General features: G+C 42.0%; 1 protein-coding gene across 7 annotated transcripts in view; it reads right to left on the reverse strand.

The window, feature by feature from the left end:
- The window catches only part of NAPB (NSF attachment protein beta), a 41,328-nt gene that overhangs the window by 13,370 nt on the left and 8,550 nt on the right, over positions 1-19,408 (reverse strand). For 2 of the 7 annotated variants that reach the window (XM_030310218.1, XM_030310219.1), the window contains exons 2-6: positions 12,145-12,224; positions 9,369-9,485; positions 7,491-7,537; positions 7,263-7,340; positions 151-206 (exon numbers count right to left, since the gene is read on the reverse strand). In XM_030310218.1, the coding sequence (XP_030166078.1) occupies positions 151-206; positions 7,263-7,340; positions 7,491-7,537; positions 9,369-9,485; positions 12,145-12,224 (378 nt within the window). Of the gene's footprint in view, positions 1-150; positions 207-7,262; positions 7,341-7,490; positions 7,538-9,368; positions 9,486-12,144; positions 12,225-15,198; positions 15,257-16,529; positions 16,743-17,823; positions 17,983-19,408 lie in introns of those variants that run through there. The other 5 variants (XM_030310220.1, XM_030310222.1, XM_030310217.2 and 2 more) reach the window with 5 other exon arrangements.

A 19,408-nucleotide genomic window follows, 5' to 3' on the forward strand; every position in this document is an offset into this window, starting at 1 on the left:
AGCAAGTAACAATCCAATGGAAAAATGGAAACGTATTCCAGTACACCCTCATTTGGTACAGCCCGATATGCTCACAGAGTATGGTGAAGGTTTTTCTTTTACCACACATAACAAAACCCATTTAATTATATTAAGAAAAACAACACTTGCCTGTTGGATTCTTCCCCTTTGTAATAATCAGCTGATTGTTCATAATGTGCGATAGCCTGAAAAACACAAATGTATTTTACCCAAATTACTTGTCTGAAGAACTACGTTTAAGAATTACAACTGCATAGGTATTATTCCTATAGCTAAACCTATTTCAACAGCACACCTTTCATAACTTGGCCTCTGTTACTTGAGGAATAGAATATAGCATGCATATCCGGAATACTCACTGTCCACCAAACTTTCTTCTTCCCTTCCTCCAAGGCAAATGCCCAGCTACACTATTTCTCCAGCCCCTACTTGCAGTTCCGGGCAGCTGTGACCTGCTGTTTCCAACAGAATGTAAAGAGACATGCTGTGGGCCTCTACAAGGCTTGCCTCATCCACCTGAACATGTATTCTTCTTCAGGCCTCATCCCTTTCAATGAGCTAGAATGGCAATGACCAAGTCTGGAGTGACAGTGGAAGCCACAAATCGAAGATGGCAGAACTGTCCACCTTGTTCCAAAATAACTACAAAGGGCAGAATGTACCTCAATCATCATGTACCCACTGCTGCTGCCAAAACCGGAACAGCTACGCTGGATGGTTATTTTAGAGACACACAAAGCCCTATTACATTTTAGGTCTACAGCTTGCCTCAGCAGCATAGACTTTCCTCATCAATACCTTAAGTGTCATCTAGAATAATAGTGTTGCCTTCAATCTAAATGTGTGGTGATGAATTAACAGTCAAGTGGAGAGGAAACAGAGGTTTTAAGCTGGAAAGCTAGAAGCCCTTGTCACGCTGTGGCATAACAGTTAGTGAAATCAAGCATATGACAGCTCAGAAGGCAGAACACATCCCTACTGGATCCAGAAACTCTACAGGAAGAAGCTGTATGGAAAGAGACAGATAATAGTGTGTATTGCTGTTTTCAACAAAGCTTTGTAAGAGAGAACTCTGGAAATAATTAGCTTGTTTTGTAGGCAATTATGAAAGAAAACAGACAAAGTCCAGTGATAGGGCCTCATACAACTGGAAAGGCCAATGGCTTCTATACCCCAAATGGCAAAAGAGAAGTCTGAACATTTTAAACTAGGGGCCTGGTAAACTTTTCTGTAACAGCCCGGGTTATAAATATTTTAGGCTTTGTGAGTCATATGATGTGTTGCAACAACTTAGTTCTCCTGCGGTACCACAAAAGCAGCCACAAACAGTCAACAAATGAGTGTGTCTATGTTCCAAAAGCTTTATTTATGGACAATTTTAATTTCACATGGTTTTTACATGTTGTGAAGTGCTGTTTTCTGACTAATGATTAAAAAACATGAAAACTATTCTTAACTTGGGTATACACAAACAGGTGGTGGGTTTGTAGACCTCTGTCTTAAATTTCAAGGTTTTCCCAGTAAGCCATAAAAAGGAAGATGGCTGGTATCAGACTACAGGTGCTCCCTTCCCACTAAGCCCATAGCTTCAAGGAAGTCCTACCCAATGACTGAACAGAGAGGCACAAAGACAAGAAAACAACAAACAGGCTAGGGAACTATGTTAAAGATCACTCTAGCTGTGGTTCCTGGGAGCTGACTGGAAGCAGAAAGACCTGGCCATAAAGCCTCAGCCCCCACCTTCTTGCAGGTACTAGTGTAATGATCAAGACCAACACTGACTTGGTTTACAAAATTTGTTTACCTCTGAGGCCAACATTAGCCATGTCTGGACTACAGAGCATCATGGACGGTTTGTGAAAAACTGACACTTCTGGGCTTGAATAATTATGTTTTGGGTCCATTTGGTCGGCCTACCCTAACTAATATACTCCCCAAACAAATCTTCTAAGTATTATTTATAACAGGGGCAAAACTGGAAACAATGTAAATGGTTAAATATAATAAACTACTATGCTAAAATTAAGAATAATGACAGAAAGTATCAATATGGAAAGTTCTCCATGAAATATTAAATTAACAAACAGCCATGAAAGAACAGATACATTGCAGTCCTCTTTTCACACATACATAGACACATAGGGAAACCATCTGGAATAGATTCCCTGCACACTTATCAGAGCTGTCACATACACAAATGTGTGGGATGATGTGATGAATATATATGTTCTCCCACTAAAATGTAAGCTCTGTAAGGGCAGGTGTCACCATTATGTCGCTGAACCTAGCAGAGTGTTGATCATATAGTAGGTGCTCAATAAACAGATGCTAAGTGAGTAAAGGCAGACTGCATTTCAAGTGATAGCCCCCTACTAAACTACTGCCAATATCTTAATCTGGAATGCCCAGAAAGTGTTTCAGTCAATTCCTAATTAATCGAAAGTAATCTTCTTTGAACTGTTCCCACGCTCTCTAAAAGTATTTAACACAGTTTTCCATTGTAACAGATGGGGTAAAGTATGAGAAATGTGACTGAATCTTTACTAAAAAGTGTCAGATGATATAACCTCAGGGAGTGGGGCCAGGGGGTAAGGGTGGGGACTCCCACTACTTATCTTTCTAGTTCTCACAACACCAGAACTCAATGAACAGTATTGGGTTAACTGTATGTAACTGCGGTTTTGAGGTAAAAATAAGTGGCCAAATATGGACAATTTGGTTTAACCTAATACTTATTAAGTAATGATGCTGGTTCATCAAAATGTAACTGTAAACTACAGCTAGATTCATCACAGTAAAAAGAAATTTAAAGCTTAGTTTTTAATAGTGCTAATTAAGCCAATAATGAAACTTTATAATACTTCCAAGTTTTGACAGAGGTTATAGTTGAAAGCAAATCTTATCTAGTGGCTTAACAGAAAAGTTTCAGAGAAAAGAGGTTGGCACAGGTTATCATTGGATGTTCACACCTAGTTTGGAGCTTTAACATGCAGTGAAATTTACCAGTCACAAGTAGACCCTTGCACCTTATAAAATTACCCACTGTTTTTTACAATTTAACAGACCATGATAAATATCAAAAGTAGAAGACAGCCACCAATAATAACTGCACACGTAACTATAAACCCAGACACAAAATCATCCTGTTATCCTGTTATTTAAGTAGCCCACCAAAGGAACTACATTCATATTCTTTTTTGGGGAATCTGGTGAAGGTCACAATGCTGGAAAATACATGAATCCTGAAATGAGAGACAACACTCTTTAGGACTGCAGTCCTCACCAGTCTTAAAGCAAATGCAATTTCCACACCTCAAGCTTAAGAGTCCACTTTATAGGTCAACTTAACCTTCAGATGGGATCAACTCTTTTAGAATATATACCTCCAGACAGGACATGAACTTGCCATAGGCACATCCTACATGGTAACCAATAGTATTAAATCATGTTCTCCAGGGGCTGAAACAGAAATGGTCACAATTCCTCTGGGTCATTTAAAAGCCCATTTAAAAAGGACCCATTTATTAGTTTGTTTAATGTTTTATTTCATGAAATCAAAGGAATAATGTGAGCCTTTGAAACTTCACACACTTCATTGGTCACTAAAGTCTGTGCACGACTTATAGAACATACAGTGGCTTATATTAACAGAGAAGAAATTCATTTGTAATAAATCAAATGTAAGGTACCTTAATAGAACTGATTTTCAAACTTAAACTTCAAGTACTGACCATAATCTGGTGAGTCCAACCAAGGAAGCAAGGGTAATGATTTCTAAACACAGGAAACCAAACATCAGGGAATATGCCAGGTAACCCTCTGTGTGCTGAGTAATATATATATATATATTTTTTAATGTTTATTTATTTTTGAGAGAGACAGAGCATGAGTAGGGGAGGGGCAGAGAGACAGGGAGACACAGAATCCAAAACAGGCTCCAGGCTTTGAGCGGTCAGCACAGAGCCCAACGCAGGGCTTGAATTCACAAGCCATGAGATCATGACCTGAGCTGAAGTTGGACACTTAACCCACTGAGTCACCCAAGTGCCCCATGCTGAGTAGGGTTCTTAAACTGCTTTTAAAAGGGCATGTCACATTAGTGTAGGGAGATGCCACCTGCTGGCCAACTTGCAGAATGGCAGGAGCACCATGAGTTCTGGGGGGATTCAGAAGCTGACAAAACACATTTTTTTTTAAAAGAAGGAAAACAAGAGAACACTACAGATCATTTTATCCACCCTGAATTTCACAAACGGAGACCCATGTGTGAAGTGGTTGCTCGAGAGCATGCCCTGGCAGCAGAGACGGGACAGTGCTGCAGGCTCCTGTCTCCAGCGTACTCTCCTGACCACCCTGGGAGAAGCCAACAAAGGAGCCTCCACTGGAAAGATGGTCTGCATGAGTGCTTGTCCCCCTAAGATGATTCAACCTTGGTGAAGATACTGTGCCCACCCGAGACACCCTGAAAAATAAATATCCCAGCCACACCAGACCCATCTCCTTTCTGTTCCATCACCAATTCTGCAGCAGGGAGCACAGAAGGGCTCAGGTCTGGGTCTCCCCATCCTCTCCAGGGTCTGCGGATAACCTCTCTGATGAGAAGGGCCACATGCAATGCAGTCAGTGGCTCTGATTTAGTCAAGATTGGAGCACCCTTAGAAAACCATGGCATATATGACAAAATGGCCAAATCATGAATTCTGTTAAATAAGTCATAGTGAGTTTTGTGCTACATAACCACAAGGTGGTGATCAGCATGAAGTCAGAGGGTGAAGGTTAACAATTCCAGTCCAACTTTAGTAGTCAGAGACACCTCCCCAAACGAAGATTCTATGTCCTTTGGCAGGTACATTGCTATGGCAGAGATAGGGATGTCAGAGTCTACTAAGTACATAGAGTTCTGGGTTCTGGGATTCATCAGTAAACAAGAGGCAAAGCTCCGTGCTGACATGGGGTGCCCACTCTAGTGCAGGGAAAGACGATGAATAACAGGAATGATGAGTAAGCATTTGTAGCATATGACATAAGGTGACATGTGCACTGCAATAAAAAGAAAAAGCCGAGTTGGGGGAGGTGTTTGGGTATGTATTCGTGACAAGATGGGGTTCCAATTTTAACTAAGTGGTCATGATAGGTCTCATAGAAAAGGCAACAAATTAAGCAAAAATTTGAAGGACAAAGGGGAGTAAGCCATGTGGACATCTGTGGAAGAGCCCCAAGGACAGAGGAAACACAGTGCGAAAGTCTTGAGGCAGGAGCTCATCTGGCATGTGTGAGGATCAGCAAAGAGGTCATGGAGGCCACAGCATGGTATATAGCACGGGGGAAGAAGGTGGGGAAGAGCAAGAAGAGAGTTCAGAGAGGCACAAGGGTGAAGGATGAATCAGTGGAGCCTCGGAGGCCATCTGAAGGCTCTGGCTATTCCTCTGAGTGAAGATGGGGTAATATCAGGTTGTAAGCAGTGAAGACACAATCTGATCTACTTTAGATAAGGATTGCTCTGGCTGTTCTGTTACACTGGAGGGAGGGGGGACATTACTATTGACAAAAACCAGTGTAATATATATGAAATTATCATTTCACACCAGGAGAAAAGTTCTCATATGTTGGCAACAGTACCTGTCTTGCTAATTTCCAAGTGGGTGACATACTACACCCACCTCCTTGATGCTCCATTAGGATTTTAGTCAACATTGCTATTTCTTAGTATAAAGCCCCCCTTTCCCTGAGAAAATGCACAAAAGCAGAGAAGAGAGTGAATCCAAAAGGAAAGGGTGATGGGGACCTTATGCCCAGGGCTCAGAACTCAAGCAGGAGCAGAAACAGGAAGGCCAGTTTAGAGGCTCCTGCAGTGACCCAGTGAAAGCTGGGGGCACAAGGAGGTAGTGAGGGGGCGGGGACTTGGGAGCTTAGAGGACAACACTGTAGAAATCGCCCACAGACTGGATGTGGAGAAAAAGAGGATGCCTGTGGTTCGGAGGGGGAATATCACAGTGGGGGGGGCGGGGATCGGAATCCTGTCTCAGACACACTGGACTGGCAGTGATGGTTGGCAGACAGGAGGATACAGGGATCTGAGGTGTGGAGGGAGGTCTGGGCTGCAGATAGACTTGTGAGCCACTGGCAGACAGTCTGTAAAGCAGTGACGATGAGTGCAGAGAGAGCACCAAGAGAGCAATGTGGAGTGAGAGAAGACAAGGAGTTAGCCCCAGGGTGCCCCACACTAGAGTATGGGGAGAAGAGGAGGCACCATCAGTCACCTGTTCCAGAAGCAGAGAGACGGCATGAAATAAAAGAGGAAGAGAGATGCCCGTCTGATGCTGCATGGGGCTCAGGGAGTGTCCTGACCATTCAGATAGGACAGAACTGTAACCCCAAGAGCATGCCAGGTGCTCATCAGCCTGACAGGAACCACTGGCCTCCACTGCCGCTTTTCTTTCTCACTCACACCTCTGGTTTCCCACAGTACGCAGGACGGTGTTACATAAACATGTGTCTCCAGTCTGAGCTGACGGAGTCTCGGGATCTGACAAATGTCTTCCTCTTGCCAAGGTGCCCTGAGCCCTGCAGGTGATCCTGTGACTGAGAAGACAGGGTGATAAAGGATGAAGCCCTGTGCTGGGGCCGGCTTTGCATCAGCTCTGCTGGATCCAATCTGAGTGGTTCCAGGCAGCTCAGTCCTTTCGAGCCCTAACTTCCACATCCATAAAGGGGCCTCTGTGCTATAAGAGCTAAAAAGTGGTAAAATTTCACAGCATGCAAGCAACGACAGAGCCTGGGAAAGAGTGGTGCTCAGTGTTTCCTCTTCTCTTCTTTTGCTGCTATAAACCACAGCTCAGAAAACCAGCCCCATATGAAACAGAGGTATGGCTAGGCCAGTGTTCAGTTCCCTTCTTCCTCCAGGTCAGGGCCTAAATTATAAAGGTGAGCACACCCCTGCAGTCCCAAAGCTTCCTTCCTGAAGCCCAAAGGAAGACTTCTGGAAACACCACCATCCTGACACAAATCACCCAGAGCAGAGAGAGCGGGCAGGCTTGGTAAATCTTACCCAGCTCTCAGGTGTCAGGCACTTCCCTGAAGAGAAGCCTATCCAGACCTTAGCCCGCCAGGTCCCCCATCTCTACAATGAAGCAATCTCAATAGTTCTGCACCACTCAGCTTCACTGGAAGGGCAAGGGCTCCCTGAGTCATGTTGTCTACCTGCCTCACACCCACCTGTGGTGTACACTGCCCTAGCTCACCTTCTCGATGTCCACGAGTTCAGTCTCATAGATCTCTGCAATGGTGATGTGGTGCTTGGCTGCAATCGTAAACCTTCCCTGCGGGAAAAACAAAAAACAGAGTCCCATTCTGCTTTCACCTTTTTGAAAGCCAAACACTTTGGGAAGCAAAAAACAACAACAAAAGTACAACTGTAAGCCATCTCCAGGACTCCACCCCACAGCCGCTCACGCAAGGCAGGGTCTTACCATGTCTGTGTAAATGTCGATGGCTGCATTTAAGCAGTTGATAGCCTCTGAAGCGAAGGCATTTAAGAAAAACAATGAAAAATCCATTCAGTCAAAGAGGGTTCTGGGGAGCCTGTCTTCTTGGCTGTTACTAGAATGTTAAGGAGGTTGCACTTGGGGTGGAGGGTACACAGGTGAGTTAGTGAAAAGCAAGCAGAAATCACACAAGGCCAGACCCCACAGTATGCTCAGTCCCCAGCAGGTTCAGTGCCAAGTAGGGAACTGTAGCTGGGGGGGTGGACTGGCTCAGTTGTCTCAGCCAGACAGTGAGGACCCAGCCAGGGTGAAGCCCGCATTAAAGAGCAGACAAAGCCATGGGGGCTGTCATCAACACTGATCAGCTCTAGCTGCTGAAACAGAAGTGTAAATGCATTCTTCACTGATATCATGTATATATATGAATTCTGGAAGACAGTCCTTCACAAGGAAGATCACTTCAATAGACTCAACTCTTCATGCAGCCAATATCAAAAGCTCTTTGAAAATACCTGTTCACACAACTCTTAGGTGAAGTCAGCATTTTGTACAATGTTAAAAGATGCTAACTTTTGGGGTATGAAAAAGAAATCTAGTGAGTGATACTGCTAATAAATTCTATTCATTTTCTAAAACACTGAGCCAACAAATTTCCTGTCACAAAGTGGTGGTGTTTATAATGCTAGCATACAGATGACAGCTCCAAGTTTATTGTTCTTGCTTTAAAGGAGGTAAGCAAAGAGAAAAGGCCTGACTGAAAAGTAGAAAGGTAACACAGAGTAACAAAATTAAAAGCAATTTCTTCCCAAGCTATGTAAGAAATGTGAATTGTTACACCTTTAAAAATATAGAAAAGTAAGCTACCCACAATGCCACTCAAACCCACTGCTAGTATTTTGATGTACTTTTCCTTCCAGTGTTTTCTGGATGCATTTCCATGTGCACAAATTTTTAATAAATTTGAGACCTCAATTCTTGTGTGGTTCTTTGGTTACCATGTGGACATTTACCAGGTCATTGGAGATGCTCTGAATCCAGGGACTTTAATGCCTGCATCATATCCTGGAATACTGATGCATTATAATTTTATTATTCCACCCTTGTTGTTCATTTAGGCTGTGTCCAGGTTTTCACGTTCAGAAACAGAATGCAATTAATCTTTATACAAAAGCCCTTGAAGTATCTTAGTTCTCAATGATACATTCATAAAAGCTGAGATTTCTGTGCTAAAGTGCACTGCTAAAAGAAAAATACGGAGGCTCCACAGCCACCAGTGCATGTGCCACAGGGAAGACGTTAATGCTTTTAATTGCTAAGTGTATACTCTTAACTAAAAAAGAAATAACATTTGTAAACTTTTGCCATTTTAAATACCCAAGTTCATTATTTCTTCAAAACCAGTACTTGAAAAACCAGTACTTTTAAAAAAGTCAGATGAATACTGTGTGAATAAGTTGTTTTTAACTATCAGATATTACAATCTCCCATTAACTGGATCTTAAAATGTACCAGGTATTTAGGAGTGAGGGACCATTACTTTTATTTAATGAGTAATATATATTCATAAAATTAAGATAATAATAAGATGTAGATAAAATTAAAGCTAATTTCCAAAACATTCTCCAAAATGCACCGTGAATGGAGTTTAAGAAAATAGGTATTATGACAAATTGAACATAATTTCTCCTTGTAAAAGCTCAAAGTGATTATAGAAAAAACCCTGAAGGTACTAAAATCTCTATTATCCCAAAGCACAAACATTTCTTTTTTACAGGACTCAAAGGTCCAGCAGCGTAACCTGAGAGAAGGCCCCCAACATTGATCCGATGGCCCTGGGTACGCAGAGGTGGAGGCATGTCTTACCTTGAGGGTCTGCCTTTTTGTAAGCATTCCCAGCATCCACAAAGCTGGTGGCAGAATCATGCTTGCTCTGAAGCTGCATGTGGAGCTTGGCTGCCTGACAAAATGCATTTCCTGCAGCTGAGGAAGACAAGTCACTACAATTAATCAAAGAGGAGCAAGTGTCCCCAGAGTGGCCCATGCTCTAAGTGCTGTACCTACTCCTAGAAAAGTTCCATGTCACTGAAAAGAAGCGTTGCAGTCAGAAGGATGTGTAAATGTGATCAAGTGCCTCTCAGGTGTGTGTAAAAAAACAGAAACAAGTTCAACCGGTGACAAAAGCCTCTCTCAGCCCCAGAAGACCTCCCAAGTGGCACCTCGGTGATGGGCCTCCATTTAGTACCAAAGCCAGTCATGTTCAACTCTGTCCCCAGCATATACTAAACAGTGACTGGGGCTTCAAGCCACACATGTTTAAAGAAAGCTAAAACACTGAGGTCAAGGACACTTATTTGCTCACCTTTCTATCTCATAGTGTCCACTGGCCTTGGCTGTCATCACTGAAGAAACTGCTAATGGAAGCTCCTTGAACAAAGTAAGTATCTCAAGAGTGAATGTTAGGTCCACAATTTCAAAACTCAAAGTTTCTTCTTAAATCATAACAAAATCTGACTGAACTTTATATGAGGTTTAACCTGACTTTAACTCCCACTTAGTGTGGACAACTTGCACATTCCCTGCAGGTTTGGTTATACAGTGGGATTGGTTACAAGGTGCTGCCGAGGTTTCTGTTGGGACGAGGTACAGTGTAAAGATTTATGCACTTAAATTTTTCAGAAAAGGTTTTGATCAGGGACTGTAGACTCTAGAGGGGCAGAAAAGAATGAGGGAAGGAATCCACAGCAGAGCAGTCATGTGAACAAGGAACAAATGTTTGAAGGCAAGAAAAGGCTGGGAACAGAGGCTGGTGACAAGTCCATGCTGCCTGCAGGAGGGATAAATGTAGTGGGCAGGAGAGATGAAGGCTGAAGATGCCATTGGGCCAGTTCTGGGAGGCTTTAAATGTCAGCATGAGGAACCTGGACAAGGATAAACCCCCACTGTCATGAGGTTCTTGGCTCAGAGAGAACTACCACAGACTGGAAAACATGAGGCCCGTGGAGAACACAGCTCAGTAAGGTGTGGAATAGGGAAGTCAGCACTAATAGGAATGGAGGGGAAAGAATTCCCTCTACAAGCAAAAACATGATAAAGAACATCATGAGACCTTTTAGTACTTAAAAAAATGTATTATTTGTAGCCATTTCAAAAACATTCAGAGAAGTACAGAAAATTGTGGGAGACACCAAAATACCCACTGCTGGTACTAAGAAATAAAGCATTCAATTCAATTAAAGCTTTGGCTGTCATCCCTTGTCCTGACCCCTCTTCCAGAGGTAACCACACAATTCCTACTCAGGTTTTTGCACTTCTACCAGAGGGAAAAGTAGCAGTACATACTCCTGATCCAGCCTGCCCAGGTTCAATTCTGGCTCTGTGTAAGACAAAAAGAGTGCCCAGGCAGTTTTGAAAATACTCAGCCATTACATGGCACAGGGGCTGAGCAATTAGGATGCTGGCCCCCAGCTGGAGCTGGGACTGGAGAGCCCCCACCTACCAGGCTTTAACTCTTACACTGTGGATTATGGGGTCGGGGGTCCCGGAGAAGGGGTCAAGGGTGATGCTGCCAGGGGAGTGCCTCGGTAGCGGCTAACTGAATGGCAGCCTTGATGGGCTCTGCCTCAGGAGAGTACAGTTACAACATGGACCTCCCAATTACAGTGCTTCACTGTACTGGCTGGCTCCAGTTTTTCACATGCTGGCCACTCTTATTAGTACATGCAAATCTATCCTTAGACCACACCCTTACACCATGCAAGAGATACAAATACTGAGACAATACTCCTTTCTCCTCCACTGTTTTTAATACATTATAATTCAGGTGTAATGCATTTTGGAAATATATCCTTTTAACCTAAAACTAAACCTATAAAAGAATTTTACAGTCAGAAAGGGCTTTCACATTCATATATTTCTACAGCAATTTCTTCACTGAAATGCTTTTAAAGTGTCAGCCTTAATGGGTTGATTTGAACACACTGTACATACACCCTAACCTTAGACAATGTTCTATGTCAGTTATATCTCAATAAAGCTAGGGAAAAAGCAGATGGGGAAATGGACTTGCAGAGTGTAAGGGTCCTACTTTAGATCAAGCAGCAGCTACAGGCCAGGGCTAGACAACAATGTCCCTGCTCCAGGTGAAGGTTGTCTCTATTTTCACTAAAGAAATACCCTATCACAGAGACAACAAGCCCTCTTTGTGCACAAGGGTAGGGGATGAATTTGTTTCCCAAATCAGTGTTATAAAGGGTTATCCCCTTTCAGACCAATAAAATAATTCCACTGATTTTGTTATGTGTAATTTCACTGGATAGAAAGCATTATGTTAAAAAGTGATAGTAAATCTGTTGGGGTTTATAAAAATAACACCTTGGCTGTCACATTTCTCAATGGAACCTCAATCAGCTACCACAGAGCTGTTCTCACAGTAAGAAATTCTCAACCAATGTGTAAGTAAAGAAAAATAGGCTTTGTTCACTTAGATCAAAGTTCTTTTCTCCCACACCATGGTGGCCACACCAGTTATTCAGCACACACACGTCTCAGCCAACAGGAGGAAATGCAGACAGTTATTTCCTCCTTCAAGATGATTTTAAAGTTATTTGCCTGAAAAGCAAAACAAAAACTTTATACATACCACTCCAATTTTTTGCCATCTTGAACATATTTGCAGCTCTGGTATACATTTCACAAGCCTCTTCTATTTTTGTGTTTCCTCTGAGAAAAATTTAAAAATGAGGTTAAGTTTTACTGTAGCAACCATCCACATCTCCAATTCACCCTCCCTTAAATAATAAGCATTTAATGAATGCTTACTATGTGCCAGCCAAGTATTCTAGAATTTTAACAGGTGCTCAAATGGTACGCTCTTATTATCCCTATTTTCCAAATCAGGAAACGGAGGCACAAAAGTAACTAACGCAAGGTCACACAACAAGAATGTCACAGAACTGAGACTCAAATACACATCTGGCTGACCTCAGAGCCTACAACCTTAACCAGAGTCCTTTTCATGCATGGAAATTGTAGTTTTGGATGAAGTGGAGAAATAAGAAGTATATTATTCAAATGGGATTAAATTTGAAGGATACATTTTTTACCCTGTTAATTTGGAAGAGTTTAGCACTATGCTTATTCAAAAACAAACAAGCAAACAAAACAACAACAACAATAACAAGTTGAAGCCGGAGCATAAAAGAAAGTGCCATGTTGTTTGACTGCTATATTATCAGCTCTGGCAGGGAATGTTCCTTTCTCCAACATAGAAGGGGCCTCAGGGTCCAGCTGCTCACCCCATGTGTAAATGTATTTTACAACATCCTGAGAGGAAGAAACTTTATTGCTACTGGAATACATACTGTTCCGGAAAGTTCTTCAGTAGACAGCTGATTCCACTCAGGGAAAGCTCTAGCTGCTCAGACATTTCTTCTCACATAAAGGCAAAACTAATCCTCTGTAACTTGCACCAGGGTTTTCTAATTCAACCTTGTTCTTAGCTAAACTAAGGACCCTCTATAAATGATGTCTCTACCTCGTCTATCTACATTGAAAACATAAATAACCAGAGAATGAAGACAAAGCACTCTGTGCGAGTGGTTTAGGACATAAGGACTAGGAGACAGGGGAGGTCAAGGCTGACCCTTAGAGAGTGGCACAATCTAAACAAGAGTGAGCACATACGCATACGCCAGAAACTTGAACAGGCTCTGTGCTTCCACAGAAGGACACAGACAGCTCTGTGTCAATACGTGTCCCAGAGCAGTACACTAAGGCCCAAGTGTGACTCACACCTTAGGCAGTAACTACTAACTGTCTTACCCCAGTCTAGTTCTTTAACTTCTTTGGGCCTCCATTGTTGCATGTGTAAACAGTAGATAATATGATCTATACTTGTGGGTTATTATCTTTTTTTAATTTTTAATGTTTATTTTTGAGAGAGAGAGAGAGAGAGAGAGAACAAGCATGAGTGGGGTAGGGGCAGAGAGAGGTAGGGAGACACAGAATTTGAAGCAGGCTCCAGGCTCTGAGCTGTAAGCACAGAGCCTGATGGGGGGCTTGAACCCATGAGACGTGAGATCATGACCTGAGCCGAAGTTGGACGCTTAAACAACTGAGCCACCCGGACGCTATAATACTTGTGGGTTATTATAAAGATCAAAAGAAAAAATCCATATATAGTTGCCCTTGCAGGGTCTGACCCAGAGTAGGTACTCAATCGGGATGATTATTGTAACTAGATTGATGTACTGAAGGCATAAAAACTTTTGGGAATATTTGTACAAATAAGGGATCTGTCTTGATAAGGGACTTGTATCTGAAATATGTAAACAACACAACTCAAAAATAAAAAAGACTAGTAACTCAATTAAAAAATAGGTGAAGAATCTATTAGACATTTCTTCGAAGACGACACACAAATAACCAATAAGCACATGAAAAGATGCTCAACATCATTAGCCATCAGGGAAATGCAAGTGAAAACCACAAATGAGATCCCACTTCACACCCACTAGGATGACTAGAATCAAAAGACAGATAAGAATAAATGTTAGGATGTGTAGAAACTGGACCCTCCTATACAGCCGGTACAAATATAACATGGCACAGCCACTGTTAATTTGGCAGTTTCTCAAAAGGTTAAACATAGTTACTGTATGAGACAGCAACTCTGCTCCTTGGTATACACCCAAGAGAAATAAAAACACTATGTCCACACAAAAACTTGTATACAAACATAAACGCTCACGGCAGCATTATTCGTAACTGCCAAACAGTGGAAACAACCTAAATGTCCATCTACTGAAGAAAAGATAAATAAAATGTGGTCTATACATGGAATGGATATTGGACAATAAAAAGGAATGAAGTACTGATATATCAATCAACATTGAAAACATCATGCTAAGTGAGAGAAGCCAGTCACGCATGAGCATATTGTAGGATATCTAGGATAGGCAAATCTATAGAGACAGTAAACAGGTTGCCTACAGTGTTGGAGAAAAAGGAGGAGGGGCAAGGAGGATAGAGTTTTGTTTTTTTTTTGTGGCGGTGATGATATTCTAAAATGTACTGTTAGGATAGTTACACAGCTATCTGGACACTTTAAATGGGTGAATCACATGGTATGTGAATTATATTTAAAGTTGCACCACTCCCTTCCCCCAACAAAAAAAGGAAAAAACAAACAAAAAAAACTTTGGCAGCTATGTCACACAGCAAATGACAGGATGGTGACAAGCCACACCAAAAATGTGGTGTCAGAATAAGCAAAGCTTTCCTTTAATCACACCCTCATGTTCCTTTTTCTCAACTTCAAATCTGCATATTAAAAAAAACCAATTAGCTAATTATCCTAATGGAAAATTCCTAACCTAAGTTTTCAATCTTTAGCCATAGCTCCTTGGAGTTAACAAAGACTTACCACTTTCTTGTCTTATTTTTCTAAAGCATACCAGGAATCTTGCACTGTAATTATAGTTCAATCATTCTTATTAAAGGTTTTCAAATAAAACCAGCTTAATTAAAATGTACTTTATCCTATTATTTTCAGAGACAGATTCAGCTAGGAATAATAGAACGCCTACATTATGCTAGGGTTTATGCTGGATATTTCCACATATGTTATGTCATTTTCTTTATTACAACCACCATTAAAGATGTTAACTCCATTTGACAGAAGAGAAAATTGTACCTGGAGGTCAATGGCTGGCCCAAGGTCATCCAGCTAAAGTCAGTGGTGGAGCTGACACCTGATGTCAAATTCAGTGATCATTATATAAATAATGAATGTATTTTTTTATGAAGACTTAAGACCCTCACCTCTTCTAAAACAGAATCACAAGAAGTATACTCATTTTCAAAGCACCAGAGAAACTCACTTGTCATAAACACAACATAACTTTAAGAATTCATGAAAAATGTACTTCTGAAATCACTCCAAATGCCTACTGTGTTCTATGCATGTGAAAGTTAAATTTTATAAGTTTTAAGGACAAACACAATTCACATTCAAATAATTCAAATGATTGTTATCCGAGGCCTCTATAAATGAGGTATAAGATCCTTGAAAAGAAAAACAAGTTTCTATGAGAGGATCTACATTATGAAGTGATATAATTTAAGTACATGGCACTGAACTGACAAGAAGAAAAGCTAACTTGAGACAAACTTAACTATTTTTGGAGATTATCCTATCCTGAATTTGAAGAAGAAAATGCTTTCTCTACCATGAAAGAAAACAGTGACTAGCCTGGATAAGAACCACTACCACCACTACCATCCCCTCCACCACTATCATCTATCACCTTCACCACCTCCACCACCATCATCACTATTACCAACACCTCCACTACCATCACCACCACCATTACCAACACCTCCATCACCACCACCACCACCACCACCACCACCACCACCACCACCACCTACACCATCATCAATCACCTCCACCACCTCCACCACCATCATCACCATTACCAACACCTCCACTACCATCACCACCACCATTACCAACACCTCCATTACCACCACCACCACCACCACCTACACCATCATCAATCACCTTCACCACCTCCACCACCATCATCACCATTACCAACACCTCCACTACCATCACCACCATTACCAACACCTCCATCACCACCACCACCACCACCACCACCACCACCTATACCATCATCAATCACCTTCACCACCTCTACCTTCACCACTACCATTACCGACACCTCTACCACCACCACCACCACCTTCATCATCATCACCACCACCACCACTTCTACCACCACCACCATCACCTCCATCCTCTCCACCATGCAGCCCCAGCTGACTCCACCACCCCTCAATTCTACAAGCAAGGCTGACTCCCTCCTCTTCTTGATTATGCTTATTCAGGAGACATTCACTGAGATCAGTAAATGTCAGAAAGGCTAAGAAAAGAATGTTCTCGCCCAAGAGGAGATCAGAATGCTGAAGAAAAAATATTTAACTTCAGGGCTGGAAAAGATCTGAGAGTACTCATCCCACCTTCCATGTTCCACTGAAGAGATGTGGTCAGAGCCATGACATGTCCCACTGGTGAACTGCAGAGCAGCAATCCCATCCTGTCTGTTCCCATTCAGATGCTGGGGAGGTGGGAGGAGAGGGAGAAGAAGCCAGACTGGGAAATTACATCCCATTATTTCAAAGAGCTCCAATAATATCTACATGCAGACAAATCACTGATCTTTTAAAAACCAATTAATCCTCGAATAATCTAAAGTCTTGATTTTTCCTCATCCTGAGTTAAGAACTATTTCAGAGCACTACAAAACACTGGCAACTATAGTACATCCTCTTCTAAGACTGTGGGTGGGAAGAGGGGGACGTTAAAGTAGAATCATGAGGACTAATGGCACACACATCGTGAGACCTACCCAAAAGCAAAGGAGGCAACTGCTGAGGTACAAATAAAGCTGCTTCTAAAATCACAAAATACCTGAGTAAAAGTATCATAAAAGGTGATAACTGACAGTGCTGTGATAATGTGAAAGCAGAATTAGAGACAAAATCTAATCCTATCATCAGAGTATGCTGAAGGGATGTCAAACTACACCAAAGGACTACAAACAGGGAGAAGCCCCACAAACAGGACAGCTCCTTATTTTCACTATGAGCAACATTACTTTAGCCTATAGGCTGACTGAGGACAGACACTACCACAGGGCTTGGCACACAGGCCTCAATAATAATGCTGACTTCTCAGAGTCTGGATGGAAGAAACTATCCATAGTACAGTTTTTTGATAGTGTTCCCATATATCATTCGAAACAATAAGCAAATACAGAAAGCATCCAGAAAAGGAGAGGAAAATTAGGAATCTGTTTAAAATATCTCTACCATTAATAGAAACACTATTTCTCTACTCACAACACTTCTGACATCAAACCTGCAGCATTTTCCACACCAAGCAATTTTCTAGTTCTCTGCAGCCACCAGCTGGGTGTCCTACAATTCAATTCAATTGTGACACTACCCGGTCAGTGCAGACCCCACAGGTTAAGGGCCTAGTCCCACAAGACTGCCCCCACTTCAGACACCAATCTCAAGCAGTGAGTCCTCAAAGTACTCATATCTCTAACTTGGCTACAAATCAGGGGTTTCCACAACCCCCTCTTCAATCTGATTAATTTGGTAGAACTCACAGAACTCAGGGAAACTATTTATGATCACAAATGATGTAACTCAGAAGCAGCTAAATGGAAGAGATGTATCCAGGGAGGTATATAGGCAGGGAGTGCAAGGGGCATCCACACCAGCTCCAGGGGCGCCACATGCTCACCACCTCAGAAGTTTTCCAAACCCATCATTTAGAGTTCTGTTAAGGTTCCATACACAGGCATGACTGATCACTGGCCACTGGTGATTAACTCAGTCCCCAACCCCTCTCCCCTCCTGGGAGGCTTAGGGGTGGGGCCGAAAGTTCCAACCCTTTAATCATATGGTTGGCTCCTCTGACAACCAGCCCCCATCCTGAAGCCAACTGGGAACCCACCAACAGTCACCTCATTAGCATACACTACAGTATGGTTGAAAGGGGCTTATTATCATACAGGAAATGCTTCTCTCACCCTCACCACTCAGGATCCCACAAGAGCTTTACTGTGTCAGGAACCAGGGATGAAGAACAAATATATACTTCCTACTATGTCACAACATCACAGCCACATAGAACTATTTATTCTATTTTTTACCTTCCATAAGCAACTTATTTTCATCTGCACTTCATTTCTATAATCTCTAGATTCTAAACACTTGTTTTCCTAGATAAACACAACCCTTTCAAGATTAATTAACTGCTAAGTTTAATATATTTCTAAACAGTCCAACTTCTTTCATGCGATGCAGAGAGTAGAGGTCTGCAGCAGGAAGAAGCTCTTCATCAAGCTACCTTGAACTCTTATACCAAAAATGTCTATAAAACCATTAGATCAAGGTCATTTGTTTTTTCACAAACAGTAATAGGAGGAGTAGTGACAAGGACACAGTTTTGGACAAAGTCAGACTATAGGAACACTGTCATTTATTAGATAGGTCCTGCCAGCACAGAGCAGGCAGCCCCTCCAGGGCCTTAGAGAAATTGCACCAGAGCAGCCAGCAGAAGCTGGGCATGAGGACCACACCATCAACACTGATGCAGCCTCAGTGCCCTGTCTTGGCCTCTGGATTCCATTTTCTGAGAACTTTTCACTTTAAAAATAATCATAGATTCTTAGACACAGAAAACAATCTGAGACATTTAAGGAATGTCTGACAAAAGTGTCATTTCCTGAAATGAAGTTTGCGAGAACATGTAGAGCAAAGAAAGTTGGTTTTGATTTTGGTAACAGTCCCAGTGCCTGGACTTGGTATGGAGAGTCACCTTTCTTACAGAGGAGAGAATGTATATTTGGACCTATTAATAAAACAAATCAGGATACTTAAATATACAAGAAAACGAACAACAGTAATTATTGGATACACTCAGAAATGACATGCACAACATGACTTGCCATGAGAAGTTTTTACATTTAATCTCAATCTTTATAAAAATTCAATCTTCAAACTGAATCTCAATCTGGAAGAAACACTGATGAGACCTGGAAATTCTACAGGATCATGGTTAGTGACTAAATACCAACTTGTCCTAACATCCTCCAAACCCAGACACATCAACAAGGAGCAGATACAACCACCTGTAATCCGTGCCAACAGCAAAATTAGGAGAGAGAATTCAACAAGATGAAGAAATAATAGACTGGAGAAATAAAAACCCCCAACTAGCAGAGCCAGTGACACTGCTCCTGCTGGACGACAGGAGGAAATGCATGGACATGAGGGGATGAGGCAGGGTCCAGCAGCAAGGAAGGGCTGCACAAGAGTGAGGG

The sequence above is a fragment of the Lynx canadensis genome, chromosome A3 (assembly GCF_007474595.2).
Source record: "Lynx canadensis isolate LIC74 chromosome A3, mLynCan4.pri.v2, whole genome shotgun sequence".
Classification (NCBI taxonomy): domain Eukaryota; kingdom Metazoa; phylum Chordata; class Mammalia; order Carnivora; family Felidae; genus Lynx; species Lynx canadensis.